Source organism: Belonocnema kinseyi, chromosome 2 (assembly GCF_010883055.1).
Source record: "Belonocnema kinseyi isolate 2016_QV_RU_SX_M_011 chromosome 2, B_treatae_v1, whole genome shotgun sequence".
NCBI classification, from domain to species: Eukaryota; Metazoa; Arthropoda; class Insecta; order Hymenoptera; family Cynipidae; genus Belonocnema; species Belonocnema kinseyi.
This window is the reverse complement of record NC_046658.1, coordinates 52,254,374-52,271,148: the sequence shown is the minus strand read 5'-3', so window position 1 is coordinate 52,271,148 and position 16,775 is coordinate 52,254,374. Positions and strand designations below refer to the sequence as shown.

The window sequence follows — 16,775 nt, the reverse complement described above, 5'->3', positions numbered from 1 at the left end:
TTAGACAGTACAAAAATTACGATTATTTATTTAAATTTCAAGATCAATGCTCTCAACAATAAATGCTTGTCAAAAAACTCTTTCACACAAGTAGTTACATAAATATAATTTCTAGATTTTTGACATTATTTACAGTAAACAACAATATTCAATATAAACTCGGAGCAAGTATAGGCGACAAGATCACTTGAAGCTGACTTTATTTTTCATAAAGTCCCGTTGTTGCTTATATTTGTTTTTCTATTCTTTTTGCGACACTTAAAGTGCGTTTTTGGTCCATTTGGTTTATGCAACAAATAATTTTTTATTGACTTAGAGTTCTAACCAAACAAACGTCGAGAAGGCAGAATTTGGCTCTGCATACTGGACATGTGCATTTGGAAGATAGCCATGTTTCCGTAGCATTTTCATTTTGTCTTGATGCGAACCTGGAACATACATAGAGAAATATCAAAAGGCCTCTCTCGTTTTCTAGTTTCCTTTTTTACAAGATCTGAAGAGTACAAAGATTTTCGAAAAATACCGTTTTTTTTCGGGGAAACTTCTCATATTTATGTAATGATAGAAATAAGGAAATTAGCCTCGATCATACCGTTTATTTTTAAAATTTATTATGCGTTTTAATACAGGATGTCTACTCAAATCCTGCTAGAAAACTCTCTGTTAATTCCAGGGGGTTTTCCAGGTATCTCAAGTTTTTTCCAGGTATAATTTCTGACAGTACGGAGCTATTCAAATATTTTGCATTTTTAAATTAATGAACTCGGAATATGTATACAGTTTCGCGAGTTTATGATAATGCTTTTTCAGTTTTTAAGGATTCAATTATCATGTTTCATTTAGGATGCGTTGACCACTTACTAGACAAAGCAAATTTTCAACCAAAGTGATGAATTTTTAATTAAAATTATAAATCTTCAACTGCAATAGATTAATTTTAAACCAAAAAGATGATATCTTAACAAAAGAGTTTAACTTCCAAATAACAAGGTAGGTACTCCAGGGTTAAACAGCTCCTCAAAGATAGGGGTCTCAAGTGTCGATTGTACAGCTTTGTGTATAAAAGTCCTCTAAATATATTTAAATTTACGCTAAAAATGTGTAAAATCACAGAAAAAATTGAAAAAAATATATTCTGCACTTGGGACAAAAATAAAGCTGACGAATTTCATCAAATAATTTTTTTTTCAATTCATGGGGGAGACCACCCCTAAAATTTTTTATTTTGTGTCTGATAATATATACTTTCCATGCAACAAAAAACTGGGAAATTAGTTTTATAACGAAGGAAGTAAAATAAGAGTCCATCTAACATGAATGACAAAATTATGCGGGGGTAAACCACCCCTAGATATTTTTAAATGTGCTAAAAATGGTTAAATTCATCAGAGAAAAATTTAAAAACAATCTGTTTTGCACTTGAGGCAAAAATAAAGTTGGGTTTCGAAAAGAAAACATTTTTAAAACTAATTAACGGGGTTAGCTACCCCAAAACTCTTTTTTTTTTAAAAAGTTTTATACCAAAGGAAGTAAAATAAAGTCCATCCAACATTAATAAAAAAAATTACGTGGGGATAAACCACCTCCCAAATATGTATAGAATTGCAAAATCAATCTAAACTTGACGAAAAAAATCCGAAGAAAATACGTGTTGCACACAAAAAAGAGGATCAAGGTATTAATGTATTTTAAAAAATCTGCCCGCTTCGCGGACACATTTTCATCGCGCGCTACGCGCGCAAATCGCTTCGCTCGCATGTTTTAGCGCGCCTAGGGCGCGCGACGGTTGGGTCTCGTGCTTCGCGCTCGATAATAGGTTACCTCGCGCTTCGCGCTCGGATATTTATTATTTGCATTTGGAACGCTTGAAAAAAACTTTATCAAAAAGATCTCTTTTAAATGGCAGTATTTATATGCGTCTTCATATTCTGAATTGTCTACTTAATTAAGTATAGTCAAAGATTAAGTTTCTCAAAGCTCTGTAGGCTTTGAGGTACACATTCTCATCGTGACACTCGCGCTGCGCGCTCGATTTCCGACAGACATTTGTAAACAGGTTTTGTGTACGCGTCCTATCAAGAAGTGATTTTTAACGAAATTGTAGATCTTTTATGGGATAGCCATTTTTGTTAATTCATCTTTTTTCGTATCCTACATAGTTTGTCCACCAAATGGAATTTTTTATTTTCCATTATTTTGTGTGGAATCAAAATTTTAATTTTCGATTTTTGAAGAAAATCAAAAAATTGGTTATGATAATCTTGTAGGGATTTCAAAAAGACAAATTTTTCTTCTCTTGACTTTTTTTTATATCGTGCGTTTTTCGGCTTCAAATTTCAATTTTCGGTTGATTAACAAAATTTTGAAAACGCAATAACTCTGAAATTTTTTTTATCGAAAAAAGTCAGAAGGGTAAATTGTTAGTTCTTTTTAATATTATAAATATCCGTAAATAGAATTTTCAAATTCAGAAAAAAGTGGTCTCAAAAATTTTCAAAATGCGCTCACTTTTTGAATTTTTATGAAAAATGGCTGGTTAACGAACTCGTCCTTTCTTTTAGGACCTAAAAAAAGTGCGCCAAATATGAATTTTTCGTTCATTTTTTCGAGAATTATCGCGTTTACGGACGGACAGACAGACAGACGCCATCGTGAAAACCTGATTTTCGGATTCAGGGGGTCTCAGAACGTGGAGATTCGTGGAAAAAGTGTGATGTCAAATTTCCGACAATTCTAATACTTTCTCAATCATAAATGGTGAGAATGTAAAAAAGAGCATCAAAGAGGGTAACTACCCCTAAATGGTTTAACATTATTAACCTTTTTATTTAAATCTTGTGCGCATTATTTTCAAAGTTTGCTTAATTTTAAGGTATGCGATCTGTTGCAAATGAATCACCTTTTTTGCAGGATAAAATTTGTAACCGCATGTGCATTAATAGAATAATTGAGAATGAATATTAAATCTTTTATGTCGTTCCTGTAGAAATAATTTTAAAATTTACAATTTCATCAAATTATATATTATCATCTTTACTTAATATTTTCAGAGCTAGGACTCATTATTTGTTGTCAACTACAATATCATTGTACATTTTGTGGTAAATTTTATCTTGCGACAGAAGAAGGTGATTTTTAATCTAAATTTTAATATTCTTCCAACGGGAACAACAAAAATACTTTTTAGATTTTCTTATTTTAATGTACATGTTAGGAATAATTTTATTAACTTTTAGTCTTTGGTGCATAAACAGTTAAACTCGCCAAGATATACTAATCTTTTAAAATACGCATAGTAGAAAAGCGGATATATTGCAGATAAATCAGGTGTGGTTTACCCCCTCTTAATTTTTTTATTCATGTTGGATGAACTCTATTTTACTTCCTTCGTTATATAACTATCTTCCCAATTGTTTTTGTGCATGGAAAGTATATATTATCATAAACACAAAATAAAAAGTTTTAGAGGTTGGCCACCCTCGTTAATTAAAAATTTTTTTTTTTGGTTAAACACCTCAACTTTATTTTGGACTCAAGTGCAAAATATATTTTTTTTCAAGTGTCTTTCGTTGAATTAAAACATTTTTAACGCAACTTGAAACATATTTAGGGATGGTTTACCCCCTTTATTATATTTTTTTAGAAAACTACATTATTCATCTTTCATCACAAGGAAACTTTTCCAATAGGTTCGATCGAAATCAATTTGGTTTTTATAACAAAACTATACAATCGATACTTGAAACCCCTAACTTTGAGGAGCTGTTTCACCCCCTTAAAGTGTTTTTCCGCAGATAAAAAAAAAATTTTTTTATTTTTTTTTTATTTCCAACGAAAGAAGATGAAGCTTCAAACAAGAAGATTAATTTTCTACCAAATAAGACAATTTTTCAACAAAATATAAATTTTTGTAACGAAATAGTTGAATTTTTAACTAAAAAAGTTCCGTTTTTAACCGTAAATAGAATTTTTTATTTTTCAGTCAAAAAATTAATATAATAATGAATTTTTCACTGAAATAGATGAATTTTAAACCAGAAAGATTAATTTCAACTAAAATTGTGGAATTTTAAACTGAATTAGTTCAATTTTCAACCAAAAAGATAAATTAACAAATAAAATTATGAATATTTAATTGAAATACTTGAATATTCAACAAAAAACATGAATTTTCAAAAAAGATTAGTTTTCTATATATAAAAAAGTTATTTATAAAACAAAATACACGAATTTATTACAAAATGGTTAAATTTTTAAATAAAATAAACAATTTATCAATTACATATTCGGATTTCGAATAAAAAGATCAATTTTTGACCAAAAATAGAATAGTTTATTTTTCAGTTTAAAAAAATTTAATCAAAATGATAAATTTGTAACTAAAGTGATGGATCATCATCTGGAATAGTTTAATTTTAAACCAAAAATATGAATTTTGAACGAAAATTATGAATATTTAACTGTAATAGTTGAATTTTCAACCAAATAGTTTAATTTTGAACTAAAAAATATAAATTTTTAACCAAAAATGGTTTGAAAAATAGTTACATTTTCAAACAAAGTGATGAATTTTCAATTAAAATGATTTATCTTTCATTGGAATGGATGAATCTTAAATCAAAAAGATGAATTTTTAACCAAGGACACTTCTACCAAAAAAGACGATTTTTTAACTAAAAATGATCATTTTTCTACCAAAAAATTAATAATTAAATTTTCAGTAACAAAAAAAATAATTTTAAGCTAAGGAGATGAATTTTTAACTAAGGTGATTGAATATTCAACTGGAATAATTACATTTTAAGGGCACGTGATACTTAGAAAATGGTCGATTTTACCAGTTTTAAGTACCCCCGGCTTTTTTTCGAGAATAATAAATATTTTGTCTTAAAAATTTGGGAAATGATAGCGAACAAGTTAAAGGACGTCCCCACACACTCTTTTGTAGGTTAATTAAAAAAAGTTTTAATTTAGCAAAATGTGATTAATTTGCATAGCGCTGAGGAAATAGTATCGAATTTTTCAGTGTTAGATTCCCCCGGATTTTTTCCTAGGATAAGAAATATTTTGCCATCAAAATCTTGGAAATGATAGCGAACATGCTAAAGGACGTCCCCGCACACTTTTTTTGTGTTTTTTTATCAAAATTTTTTTTACATTGCTAACAACGTGCGTGTATATTTCGAGGTTATGTGTGTTACAATTCAAACGAGCGTTACTTCCAAACTACACAATTTTTTGGCCGAAAACTTTGGACTTACAAATAAACATTGTAACTAATCTCTCGGAACTAAGCTTGTTTGCAGCCAATCAAAAAAGTTTATTTCATAAATAATTTCCAAATTGTCGAAAAGGCCGAGATGAAAAACGACGTAACCTGAATATAATGCATATGCATAAAATATTTATTTAGCACAATACATTTTTTTGTTATTATCCCTCAAAAAAGAGTCTGGGGACGTCCGTTATGATATTTTATAGCATCTCCGAATTCAGTTTTTAAAAATTTCCAATTTTGTGGAAAAAAGCCGGGGAAACTGTACGTATCACATGTCCTTAAGTTAAAAAAATTATTATAAAAAAAAAATAATTTTCTACAACATAGGTATACTTTGAACTGTAATAATTAAATTCTCAGTAAAAAAATAACGACGACTTTTCAAAGTGAGTTGAATTTTTAACTATGAAAGATTGTTTTGTTAATAAGAGAGAAAATATTGCCAACAAACTGGCAAATTTCTAACAAAATACATGCAGTTTCCACGACGTATTTGAATTTTCAACTAAAAATAAACAAATTTTTAACCAAAAATAGAAAAGTCAAATTTTCAGTTAAAAGATATTAATTTTAAACGAAAAAACGAGTTTTCAACAAAATAGTTAAATGAAGTAACATAGAGCTACTTTTGCAAATGAAGAGTCATTGTTATTGAATTAAATATTGTAATTCAATAAATTAATTATAGGCATGACTTTTAAATTTAAAACAATTTTTTTATGTTGATTGCAATATATTGCAATTTAAGAAACCTTTCCCTCACTTAAAAGAAATCTCTGGAATTTCAAGGTTTTCCAGGTTTTCCAGGTAGGGTAGAAACCCTGTAATAGTATATTGTGGTTTTAGGATAAAAAATACGTTTTCCTCCGTGGTGCAAACAATATTTGATGTAAAAAAATGATTTAAATATTTATCACTTCCTTGGCATCTTATAAGTTCTCTGAATTTCTTGAGTATGTTTAAATCTCTGAATTCCTTGAAATTCCTTGAATTCCCTGAAATATTTGAATTCGTGGAAATCCTAGAATACCAGGACTTCATGATAATGTAAGGAATTAAGAAAATTAAATAAATTTAAAGGAATCAAGTAATTAAGGGAATTAAAGTAATTAGGGGAATTCAAGTACAAGATTGATTTTGAATTGTAGATTTTCTCTCGGTCAATTGTAAATTGTTCGCATTTAATTTAAAATAGTTCAAAAGATTTTAATAATTGCAAATGATTTTTAAAGATTTTAGGATATTTATATATATTTTTAAAAAATTGAAATTGATTTCTGAGCATTTAAAAAGATTTCAAACATTTATGATTTGGAACCGGAAATGTTGGAAATAAAATTCTAATTTTAATTTGGAACATTAGATCATTTTTGTTCTGTAGAATTGCAATTCTGATTTAAAACAGAATTTTGAAAAAGAATTATAATTCTGAATTTCAACAGATATTTTTGTTAAATTCCCTATTCTGAATCAGAATTAAAATTATTTTCGAAAATTTCCACTTAATGTAAATAATTATCCGTTCCAAGTCAAATTATAATTCTTTATAGAAACTCCCTATTCTAACGTAAAAATTATAAATATTAATTAAAATTTCTGTGCTAAAGTGAACTAAAAAGAAAATTATAATTGTTTACGGAAATACCCAGGCACTTTTTCAGGGAAGATTTTTAATTCTTTTGTAAAATTCCCTATTTCAAGTCAGAATTATGACTTTTTCACGAATTCCCTATTCTAAATCAGAATCAGAGAAATAAAATATATGAAACTACTTTCAGTTTGCATATTTTAGTTTAAGGAATTTCGAGCATTCAAGAAATTTCTTAAATTCTCTAAAATCTTCAAGTTCGCCGAAATCATGGAATTCCAGAACTTAAAAATGTTATAAGGAATTTACAGAATTTATAACATTCAGATAATTCATGGAACTAAGAAAATGAATGGATACAGAGAACGCATGTAGTTTTAAGAACTCGAGGAATTAAGACGATTCAAGGAATTCAGAGATTAAACGGAATTGTTTGAATTCCCTGGAATCCTTAAATGGGTCGAGAAAAAATTCAAAACTCAAGTAATTCAGAGAATTCAGGAAATTATTAGAATTCTAGGAATGCAGAGAGTTCGAGGAGTTCATAGGATCCAAGGAATTCCTTGAAATCGCTAAATACGTCGCAATCGAGAAATTAAAATTAATAAAAAATATTCAGAATACATTAAGGAAGTAAAGAATGATAATTTGATTTGGAATAGAGCATTTTTTACATGTAACGGGCTTTCTGAAAAAAACAAATTTATTCTGATTTAAAAAAAGATACTTTTAAAAAAGCCCTGATCAAACTCAGAATTATAATTAGGCCTTCTTCTAACTTTCCTGTTCCAAATCAAAATTTTTTGAAATATTTTTTATTATTTATCAAATTCTCTAAATTCTTCCCATTATTTGAAAGTCCTGGTATTCCAGGATTTCCAATAATTCGCATATTTTACAGAAATAAAATTTGTTTAAAGAATTCTCTGAAATCCTGAAATTCCAGGACTTTAAAATGATAGAATGAATTAAGGCAATTCATTCATGGAATGCATGGGATTTAGAGAATTCAAGTGATTCAGAGAATTCTCTGAAATCTGAGATTTCAAGGCGTTCAGAGATTTCAAGGAGTTCAAAAGATTTTTAAGAAATGAAATAAATCCAAATGAATTTGAAAGAGATTGAAGCCATTTCATACCGTTCAAAACGAGTCAAAAGAAAAAAAAATTCAAAGCACTCAAGAAAATTAAAGTGAATTAAAAATCATTCTAAATATTATATTAAACGAGAGAGCCCACTCAAATAGCAAAGCGTTTAGTTTAGAGAGGGCGGTCGTGTTTTAGACTTGCACTCCGAGAAAGGTTCTTTTAACATGGAGGTATCGATGAGTATTTAATAAGATCTTGAGTTTAATATATATATTTTTTTAATAAAGCGTACTAACCACTTTGCGATACACTCAATGCACCACATTGGACGACAATAGCAGGCAACACACGCATCAGGACCAACAGCTTCGCTGACGTTTTCACATAATCTGTTTAATTTCACATTTGAAGTCGTCTGCATACAACCGATACACTGCTCTAATTCCTATAAATTTTAATTCAATATAAATTATTTGGTTGGAAACCATTTTCATGGAAATGATACCCGGAAATCATAGTCTCATAAAACTTCAACAGGTTGTAAACTCAATTGATTTCAAATATTATTTTTCAAGGTTTGATTACCTGTGCGGTTTCGTAATAGGGATTCTTAGCAACTTCTTCCTTGAAGGTGTCAATAAACCTGTCCAGAACAGTTCTGTGGAACGTAACATTTTCTAAAACCGTAATTGGTCTTGAAACTTTGTCTTGTAAGTCTTTAAAATCCAAAGCATTCAGTCGAATGGTGAAAGATTGAGCTCCAATTCTTGTCGGTTTTACCTTTTTATGGAACCGGTTTTTCATTATAATTTATAATTATTATTTATATACTGTCAGGTTTGTTACAAAACACCAATTTCGAAATTCCCTGACCAAATTTTGATTTTTCCTGAACGTTAAAATTATTTCTTTCAGGTATAAAAAGAACCTTACACCTATCAGATTATTAATGTTAGTGCAAACAAAATATTTGTTTCTAGATTTATTTCAAAGGCTTTTAGTGACAACAGTCGTACGAAATTTTATAAGAACTCATACACAAATTTTCAAAGACGATTTGGAGGATGGAGGGTTTTAGTAATATTTTACTGCTTTTTATAAGAGTGGAGATAAAGGGGGTCAATTCAAGATCTTGCGCAGGAGAAATTTTAACTACACAAAATAGTAAATCCACATATATTACAACTTAGAGCTATTCCATTTTCAACATATTTTTAACAAAATAGTTTAGTTATCAATCAAAAATACGTATTTTCAACTCAGAAGATTAATTTTCTACCAATAAAGACACATTTTCAACAAAATACTTGAAAAATCAACTAAAAAAATTAATTCTCAATTCAAAAAATATTCGGTTAAAAAACGCATTCTAACAAAAACAGTTTATTTTTAATAAAACAGATAAATTTTTAACCAAGAAGATTAATTTTATAGCGAAAAAAGATGAAGTTTCAAGAAAACACATGACAACCTCAGCTAATTTTTATTAGATTTAGTTTGTTTTTTTAAGTAAAAAAAATATTTTTTTAACAAAAAATGGAATATTGAAATTTTCAGTTAAAATAATTAATTTTCAACAAAAAAGGAGTTTTCAATGAAATAGTTAAATTTTCCACCAAACGAACCAACGAAAAGTATAGTAGTTCATATTTCTATGAAAAAAGATGATAAATTTCAATCATAATCAGTTAAATCAACCCAAAAAATGCGAATTTTCAAGAAACTTGTTGAATGCTTGACTAAAACAGATTAATTTTTTAGCCAAAAAAATGAATTTCAAACTAAAAAACAACTTTTTAAACAAAACTGGAGTAGTTACATGTTCTGTTGAACAAATTAATTTTTCAAAACAAATAGAAAAACGATTTTTCAACAAAACGGTTAAATTTTCTAACAAATAAATACATTTTTATGTAAAATAATAAATCTATAGCAAACCAAAAAACAAATTTTTAACCAAATAGTAGAATTTTCAACAAAAAGGATCAATTTTCTGACCAAAAATTCTAATTTTCAACTAATTTTCAGATAGATGTTAACCAAAAATAGAATAGTTAATTTTTTAATCAAGGACATTATATGTTCAACCAAAAATATGAAATTTCATCTAATGAGATTACTTTTCTACGAAAAAGACGAATTTTCCACAAAATACCTGAATTTTTGATGAAATAGTTGAATGTCCAACTAAAAAAAAAATGTACTAAAATAGAATAGCTACATTTACAGTTTAAAAAAATAATTTTAAACCAAAAAAATGTATGGTTTACAAAATAGTTCAATTTTGCAACAAGGAGATGAATCTTCAACTAAAAACAATGAATTCTTAACGGAAAGTGTAATACTTCATATTTCCACCAAAAAATACGAATTTTCAAGAAACTTATTGAATTCTCAACTAAAACAGATTAATTTTCGAAAAACAAGGAATTTTCAATTAAAAAAAAGAAAATAACAATTCTTAAGAAAAACTGGATTGTTACATTTTCTGTTGCATACATTATTTTTGTAAAACAAATAGCAACACGAATTTTCAACGAAATGGTTTAATTGTCAACCAATACAGATTTTTCAGTTAAAAAAGAAAAAAAATCCTTAAAAAATATTTAATTTTTATGCAAAAAATACGAATTTTCACCAAAAAAAAGTTAATTTTTAACAAAATTAGTTGAATTTTGAAAGAAAAAGAATGATTTTTTCAATTGCTGAATTTTTACCCATATAATTAAATATAATATCACCGCATATTAAAATTATTTCATTTATTTTAAGTATATTTTAAGAAAAACTTAATTTAAAGAATAAACTTGATAATTATATTTTTAAGTTACTTTTGAAATATTTACCTCAATATTAACAAACTGCACTTCACCTCTGGTTGTCGGCGACATGACATGAGTATCACTTTTATTTACAATCAAAGCAGTATCACTTTGATGTGCAACATACAGCTTGTAAGGTGAGATTTTAATTATCCAATTGTCAGTTGCTACTATGCGTGTGACACTATTTGTGTCTATCACTATTTTGTCTATCCTGAAAATTACAAATTAATTTTCGCTATCAACTCTTAACTTAATTTATGCCATTTTTAATTAAAGTTTAAAAGCAGTTCATAATTGGTGTGGTTGCCATGTTGTATCAGAAAGTTTGATTTATTACCTTCTGTATTCAATATTAATGTCTGAAGCGACACTTATCCACCTTGTATTATTATTACAATATACTGCAAGACTTTCAGCAATTGGATGTGTTGCCCAATTGTTTCTAGACCAGCACAAAACTTTATAAACAGCGTAAATTGGCCCAATTAAGGAGCACACAGCAAGTGTTGGCCATAAAGGATTATCACTTCCAAGAAATATTCTTGCTGTTTCAATATTTCCAAAGAGTACAAGACCAAGAAGATATCCTGTATTTAATAAAAATGAGTGGTTTAATTCAATACTATAATTAAATTTAGTACTCTAAAATTAGGACTAAACAAATTTTAGAAACGTTTAACAAGTGTGGATGATTCATTTAACTTCTTTTACATTTAATGGAAATATTATAAAACATCAAACAAAACTTGCATATTGGACCTTCAAATTTTATACACAATCAATTCTACAAATCCATTCTGAAACCTTATATGTTAGTTTAATTTTTTTAATACATTGATCAGTTTCAGACATTCGATCAAAATAAATACATTAAATTTTACTATACAAATTCTGATAGTAAAAATGTAACTCAAAATGTGTAGGGGTTTTCAGTATTAAATTATTATTTAAAATACGTTTTTCGGGTGTAGAATAAAATCATTTTAAGTTTAAGCCTGATATATTACATTTTTTAAACAATTATGATTTTGATGTTAAAGATTTACTTATATAATTTTGTACTTCCGACATGTTTTGTTTTCAGGTGTAGAGTTCAATTTTGTAAGGTCAATAAATTCAAAACAACGAAAAAATGAAATGTTTCGTTATGTCATCATCCTACTTCGATTTGTACAGGCTCAGTTTATAATTGATAACATTTCTAAAAAAAAAATTGTGTTACGATATGTTTCAAAAACCTTGCAACCACAACTGTTCAAAACCTGATTGACTTTTCATTACTAAAAGTTGTTTTGTATCTAAAATTTGAGATTTTGTATATTAAATTTACAGAATAATCCCTTTTCATAAGAAAAATAATAGAACACCTTATGTGAGAGTGATTTCTCCATACATTGAAATTAGTACTCTTAGAAAAGAATTTCAATATAAAATCAGAAGGTTTCGAGAAGACTTAATAGTTCGTAAATTTTTAGTTTGTGTTCGTTTTTTTTTAATGCATATTGGCATTTTTAACCAACAATCATCATGAAAATTCGCAAATTTTCAATCATTTTAGATCATGTTTGTTTATATCTTAATTTCAAAAGTTAATCGTTTTTAAGCAATTTTAGGTTACGTTCGGGCTTTACACGAAAAACTGATATTTTAAAACAAAAATCATTATAGTTCGAATAAGATTAATAATTTTTAAACAATTTTTGGTTATTTTATTTTAATGTCTTTTGTCTGGAATTATTAATATGTATTTCAAAGAATATTTACAATGTTTCAAAAATTTTAGATTGCGTTATAGTTTTAAAAGGAAAATTGATACTTTTATTAAAGAAGTATTAAATTTCAAAGAAGATTTAAAAGTGTTGTGAAGTGGCAAGTTAAGCTAATGGTTTTCGGCCGACAGATCAGTATACATTTCAAAGATTGACCAAATAATTGAAAGTTAATTTAAGGTTTTTCCACCGATATCGGTTATTTTAAACTAAAAATTAACGGAATTCAAAGAAGCTTTACAATGTGTAACAATTTTTTGTTCTGGTTTTTTATTCTTTTTCTTAGAAAAGGCTATTTTCAATTTTTAAAAATTTGCCCGCTGCGTTGGCACACTCTCATCGCGCGATGTGTGTGCGGCTCCCATCGCTTGCAAGTTTGAGCGCGCCTAGGGCGCGCGATTATTGATTTTCGCACTTCGCGTTCGCTTTTTGCATTTCTCCCACATTCGGGCACAGAACTTACAGAATTAAAAATCAACGAATCGATAACTGTAATTTTACGTTTGTGAACTCTCTTTTTCTAAAGCTCTTCCGGCTTTAGCGAACACATTCTCATGACGTATCTCGTGCTGAGCACTCGATTTTGCCCAAAATGTCAAATTTTATGCATATGCTTAAACCTTTTATATCAAATACAATACATTTTTTATGTACCTCTGTCTGGAATTGGGTATCTAAATTTTGAAAAATAAAGTACAAATTCTATTTATCATGATTACTTTTAAATTTGTTTCTTATTTTGCGTTAAATTTTATTCTTATCTGTGCTGAAACATGTATCATTTTAATACATTTATATCATTACAATTCATAGTATGCATGGAAATTGTAACATTCTTATTCTTATTGCCTTGTTTTTATAATTTTTAAATTCGTAAAAAATTTGTAAATCTTTTTTGGGGGAATAAATTTTGTCTCACTTATTCGCGAAGCTTGTATCGTTGTACTTAAATATAATTTCTCCATTTTCAATTTTGTTTTTCAAAAATAAAATTAAAACTACTTATCCTACAAAAAAGTAATTCCTGAAGAATTTGCTATTGTTTTTCAGGTGCACAATTTTTGTCAATCCATCTCTTTCCGTATCTCGCTTTGCTTTCCACAAAATGGAGTTGTGGCTATTTCATTAGTTTTTTTGCGATAAAAATGAGAATTTTCGATTTTATTTATCAAAACTCAAAATGTTGTTTATACAGTCTTGTAGGGCCTTGAAAAAGAAATTTTTTTTCTTTTGATCTTTTCTCGTATCACGCTTTTTTGGACTCAAATGTTAATTTTTTCTCTTTTTTTTGATTTTTAAAAATGCTATAACTTAAGTCATTTTTATTTTATAAAAAAAGCATTTGGGATAAATTGTTCGTATTTTGGTATACTATAAATAGCTGTTGAAACAAATTTGAAATCATAAAAAAAGTGGCATTAAACATTTGCAAAATGCTCCAACTTTTTAAAATTTCTTCAAAAAAAGCTGTCTAACGAACTTACACTTTCTTTTTATATCCGTATAAAGGGTACCAAAGGGAAATCCAATCAAATAATTCCTTCAAATGTTACAGGCCAATCAGAGTCATTAAATTAGCAATTTTTGAACAATTTTTAGTTTCCCTGGCGTTTATAGTGGAAATCGGTACTTTTGATAAAAAAAACTTATAATTTTGAAGAACTTAAGTGATGTTAGTGTTCTTCGCCGCCCATTAATGACAAAAATGCAACATTTTAGTTATTTATGCAAAAATATTATATATTAATTCGAAAGTTAAGATATACATTTTTATCAGTTAACAAAATTAATGTCCACGTTATTATTTTATATTATTTTACACAACAGATCCTGCGGAATACAAAATTTTTAAATTAATATTAATTTTATATTTAGGGTGACCAGATGGCTTTATCGGAAAATCAGGACATTATCCTACATCTCAATCTCTTCAACCTCTAATTTCCACACCCCTAATACAATTGAACTTCAAGCACTTTACGTAAAAAAGCATGGTAGCTACGAAATACCAATTTCCAAATTCACTAACTTTGCCTGACCAATTTTTCATTTTCCCTGACCGTTATAAATTATACTTCCATGTTAAATTTTCAAATAAAGAAAGTAAAGTTCAACCAAAAATATACATTTTCAACTAATAAGATTAATTTCCTATTAATTTTTAACTCAAGAAAAGAATTGTCTACTAAAATGAGGAGACTTTAGCAAAAAAAAAAATTTCAAACAAGAAAACTGATTTTTGACCAGAAAAGATGTATTTACAAAAAAATACATGCATTTTCAACTTCAAAATATCAATTTTAAATCCTAAATGAAATTAAATATATTTATAGTTGAAAAAAGACATGAATTTTCAACTGTAATAATGAATCTTTTACGAACAAAAATTGAACAAAATAGTTGAATTTTCGGACAAAATACATGAATTTTCAACCAAAAATTATATATCTTTTTTTAATTAGTTGAAAATTAATTTTTAAACTAAAAATTCAACTATTCCATTTTGGGTAGAAAATTTATCTTTTTCAGTTAAAAGCTTATGTATTTTGTTGAAAATTCTATTTTTTGTGAAAAAAAAATTTTTTTAACCGAATTAAAAAAAAAAAATTTGACAGAAACTAATTTTCAACAAAAAAAAAACTGAATTATTGAGCAAGGCAATTAATTTTCAATAAAACACATGGATTTTCAATAACAACAAAATGGAATAGTTGAATTTTTAACTAATAATAAACGAATTTGCAACAAAATATTTCATTTTTGGAACAACAAAACAAGTTTTTAAATGAAGTTGATGAATATTCTAAAAAAGATTTGAATTCGAAACCACAAAAAGTTTAATTCTGCCAAAGAAGACGAATATTCGACATAACATAGTTAATATTCAACCAAAAATGAATTTTTAATAAAATAATAAAATTGAATGTTCATTCTCTAATTTTATAAATTATATACAAATATCTTCTTCGAGGTCAAAATTTTTATTTAAAAAATTATGTACCATCTGAACAATATTTTAATTATTTTTGATTATCTCCAGAACTTTCAATTTTTGCAGGCAGTTTGATGTTTTCCTTTCTTTTTGAATATTAATAAAATTGCACACTTGTCAGGTTTTTGAAATTGAATTAAATAGTCACAATGAGACCAGGTCCTAAAAAAATAAGAACAAAATTTAGATCCGCGTAATAAAAATCACGAATTTTCGTTCTCGGCCAAATGTGTGAAATTATTAATTAAATAAGGAAACATTACAAAATAACAATAAAAAACCATAACCTAAACAACATAGTTATAAGAAATTGTTTTTAGTTTTCATTTTTTTGAAATTCCTACCTATTTTATATAGTGTATGCTGAATAAATAATATTTAATTGTATTGTTTTCTTCTTCGAGCTCCGACAATGTTAAGAAATAGGTTTTCAACATTTTTTAACGAATAAACTTAACCTTTTGACCACAATGCAAGCGTTTAATTATTTGAATACCGGTCGATTTTGATTATTTTTCTCCGTACAAATAATGTCTCACTTACCAAAAGGAAGCACAGAATGAACAAATAACGTTGCAATACTTCTTTTTATGTGATACTGTATGAAAAATTCATTTTCACTGCCTAACCAACTTGAGAAAATGTCTTTTACGGTTATGCCAGCTGACACAAACTCGATTGGTGGATAAATAATACATGCTGAGAGTAACATATAAAAAACAGTGAAAATATACACAGTCATGACAAACTAGAAATAATCCTTAATGTTTTCCTTACAGTTTTTAGCAGAAAAAAATAAAAAATAAGAATATTAGGTTATGTATTACGATATCGACCTGTCTTGTTGACAGATATGTCGATGGTGCTGCCAACATTCTAGCGCCGTCTGGAATGGGATTTAAACCGAAAAATTCACGTGGATTTACACGAGATTTACACATTGCTATCGATGCGAAATGTGTGAATTTCGGAAAATCCAAGTTGAATTTCACTTGAAAAAATACCCGAGGAAAGACACGTGTCAAAGACTGTGGAATTTTACGTGTATATATAAATACACTTGAATTTACGCGTGTAAAAAATAAAAATATGCGAAAAATTACACGAGAACGTTTATGTGACGTGTAAGTCCACGTCAGTGTTGGGTAAGTTACTTTTTTTTGAGTAACTAGTTAAAGTAACTTCAAGTTACTTTTTCTCTTCTTTAATTTTTTAATTTAAAAATAAAAATAATT

The 16,775-nt window shown here is 27.6% G+C and overlaps 1 protein-coding gene across 1 annotated transcript; it reads right to left on the bottom strand.

Annotated features, from left to right (window-relative positions):
• Nucleotides 1-16,400, bottom strand: LOC117168222 (E3 ubiquitin-protein ligase TM129). Its single transcript, XM_033353703.1, has 6 exons — nt 16,084-16,400; nt 11,117-11,366; nt 10,801-10,990; nt 8,540-8,734; nt 8,251-8,399; nt 1-428 (listed from the first exon to the last, which is right to left on the bottom strand). Exons 1-6 carry the CDS (start codon nt 16,280-16,282, stop codon nt 305-307), a joined length of 1,107 nt encoding a protein of 368 aa, XP_033209594.1. The 5' UTR covers nt 16,283-16,400; the 3' UTR covers nt 1-304.
• Nucleotides 16,401-16,775: the final 375 nt, after the last annotated feature.

Coding starts and splice junctions, on each gene's coding strand:
- LOC117168222 (XM_033353703.1), bottom strand. CDS start 16,282: ATGACTGTGTATATTTTCACTGTTTTTTATATGTTACTCTCAGCATGT. Junction 11,367..16,083: donor TCATTCTGTGCTTCCTTTTG/GTAAGTGAGACA, acceptor TATTAAATACAG/GATATCTTCTTGGTCTTGTA. Junction 8,400..8,539: donor CCTATTACGAAACCGCACAG/GTAATCAAACCT, acceptor TAAAATTTATAG/GAATTAGAGCAGTGTATCGG.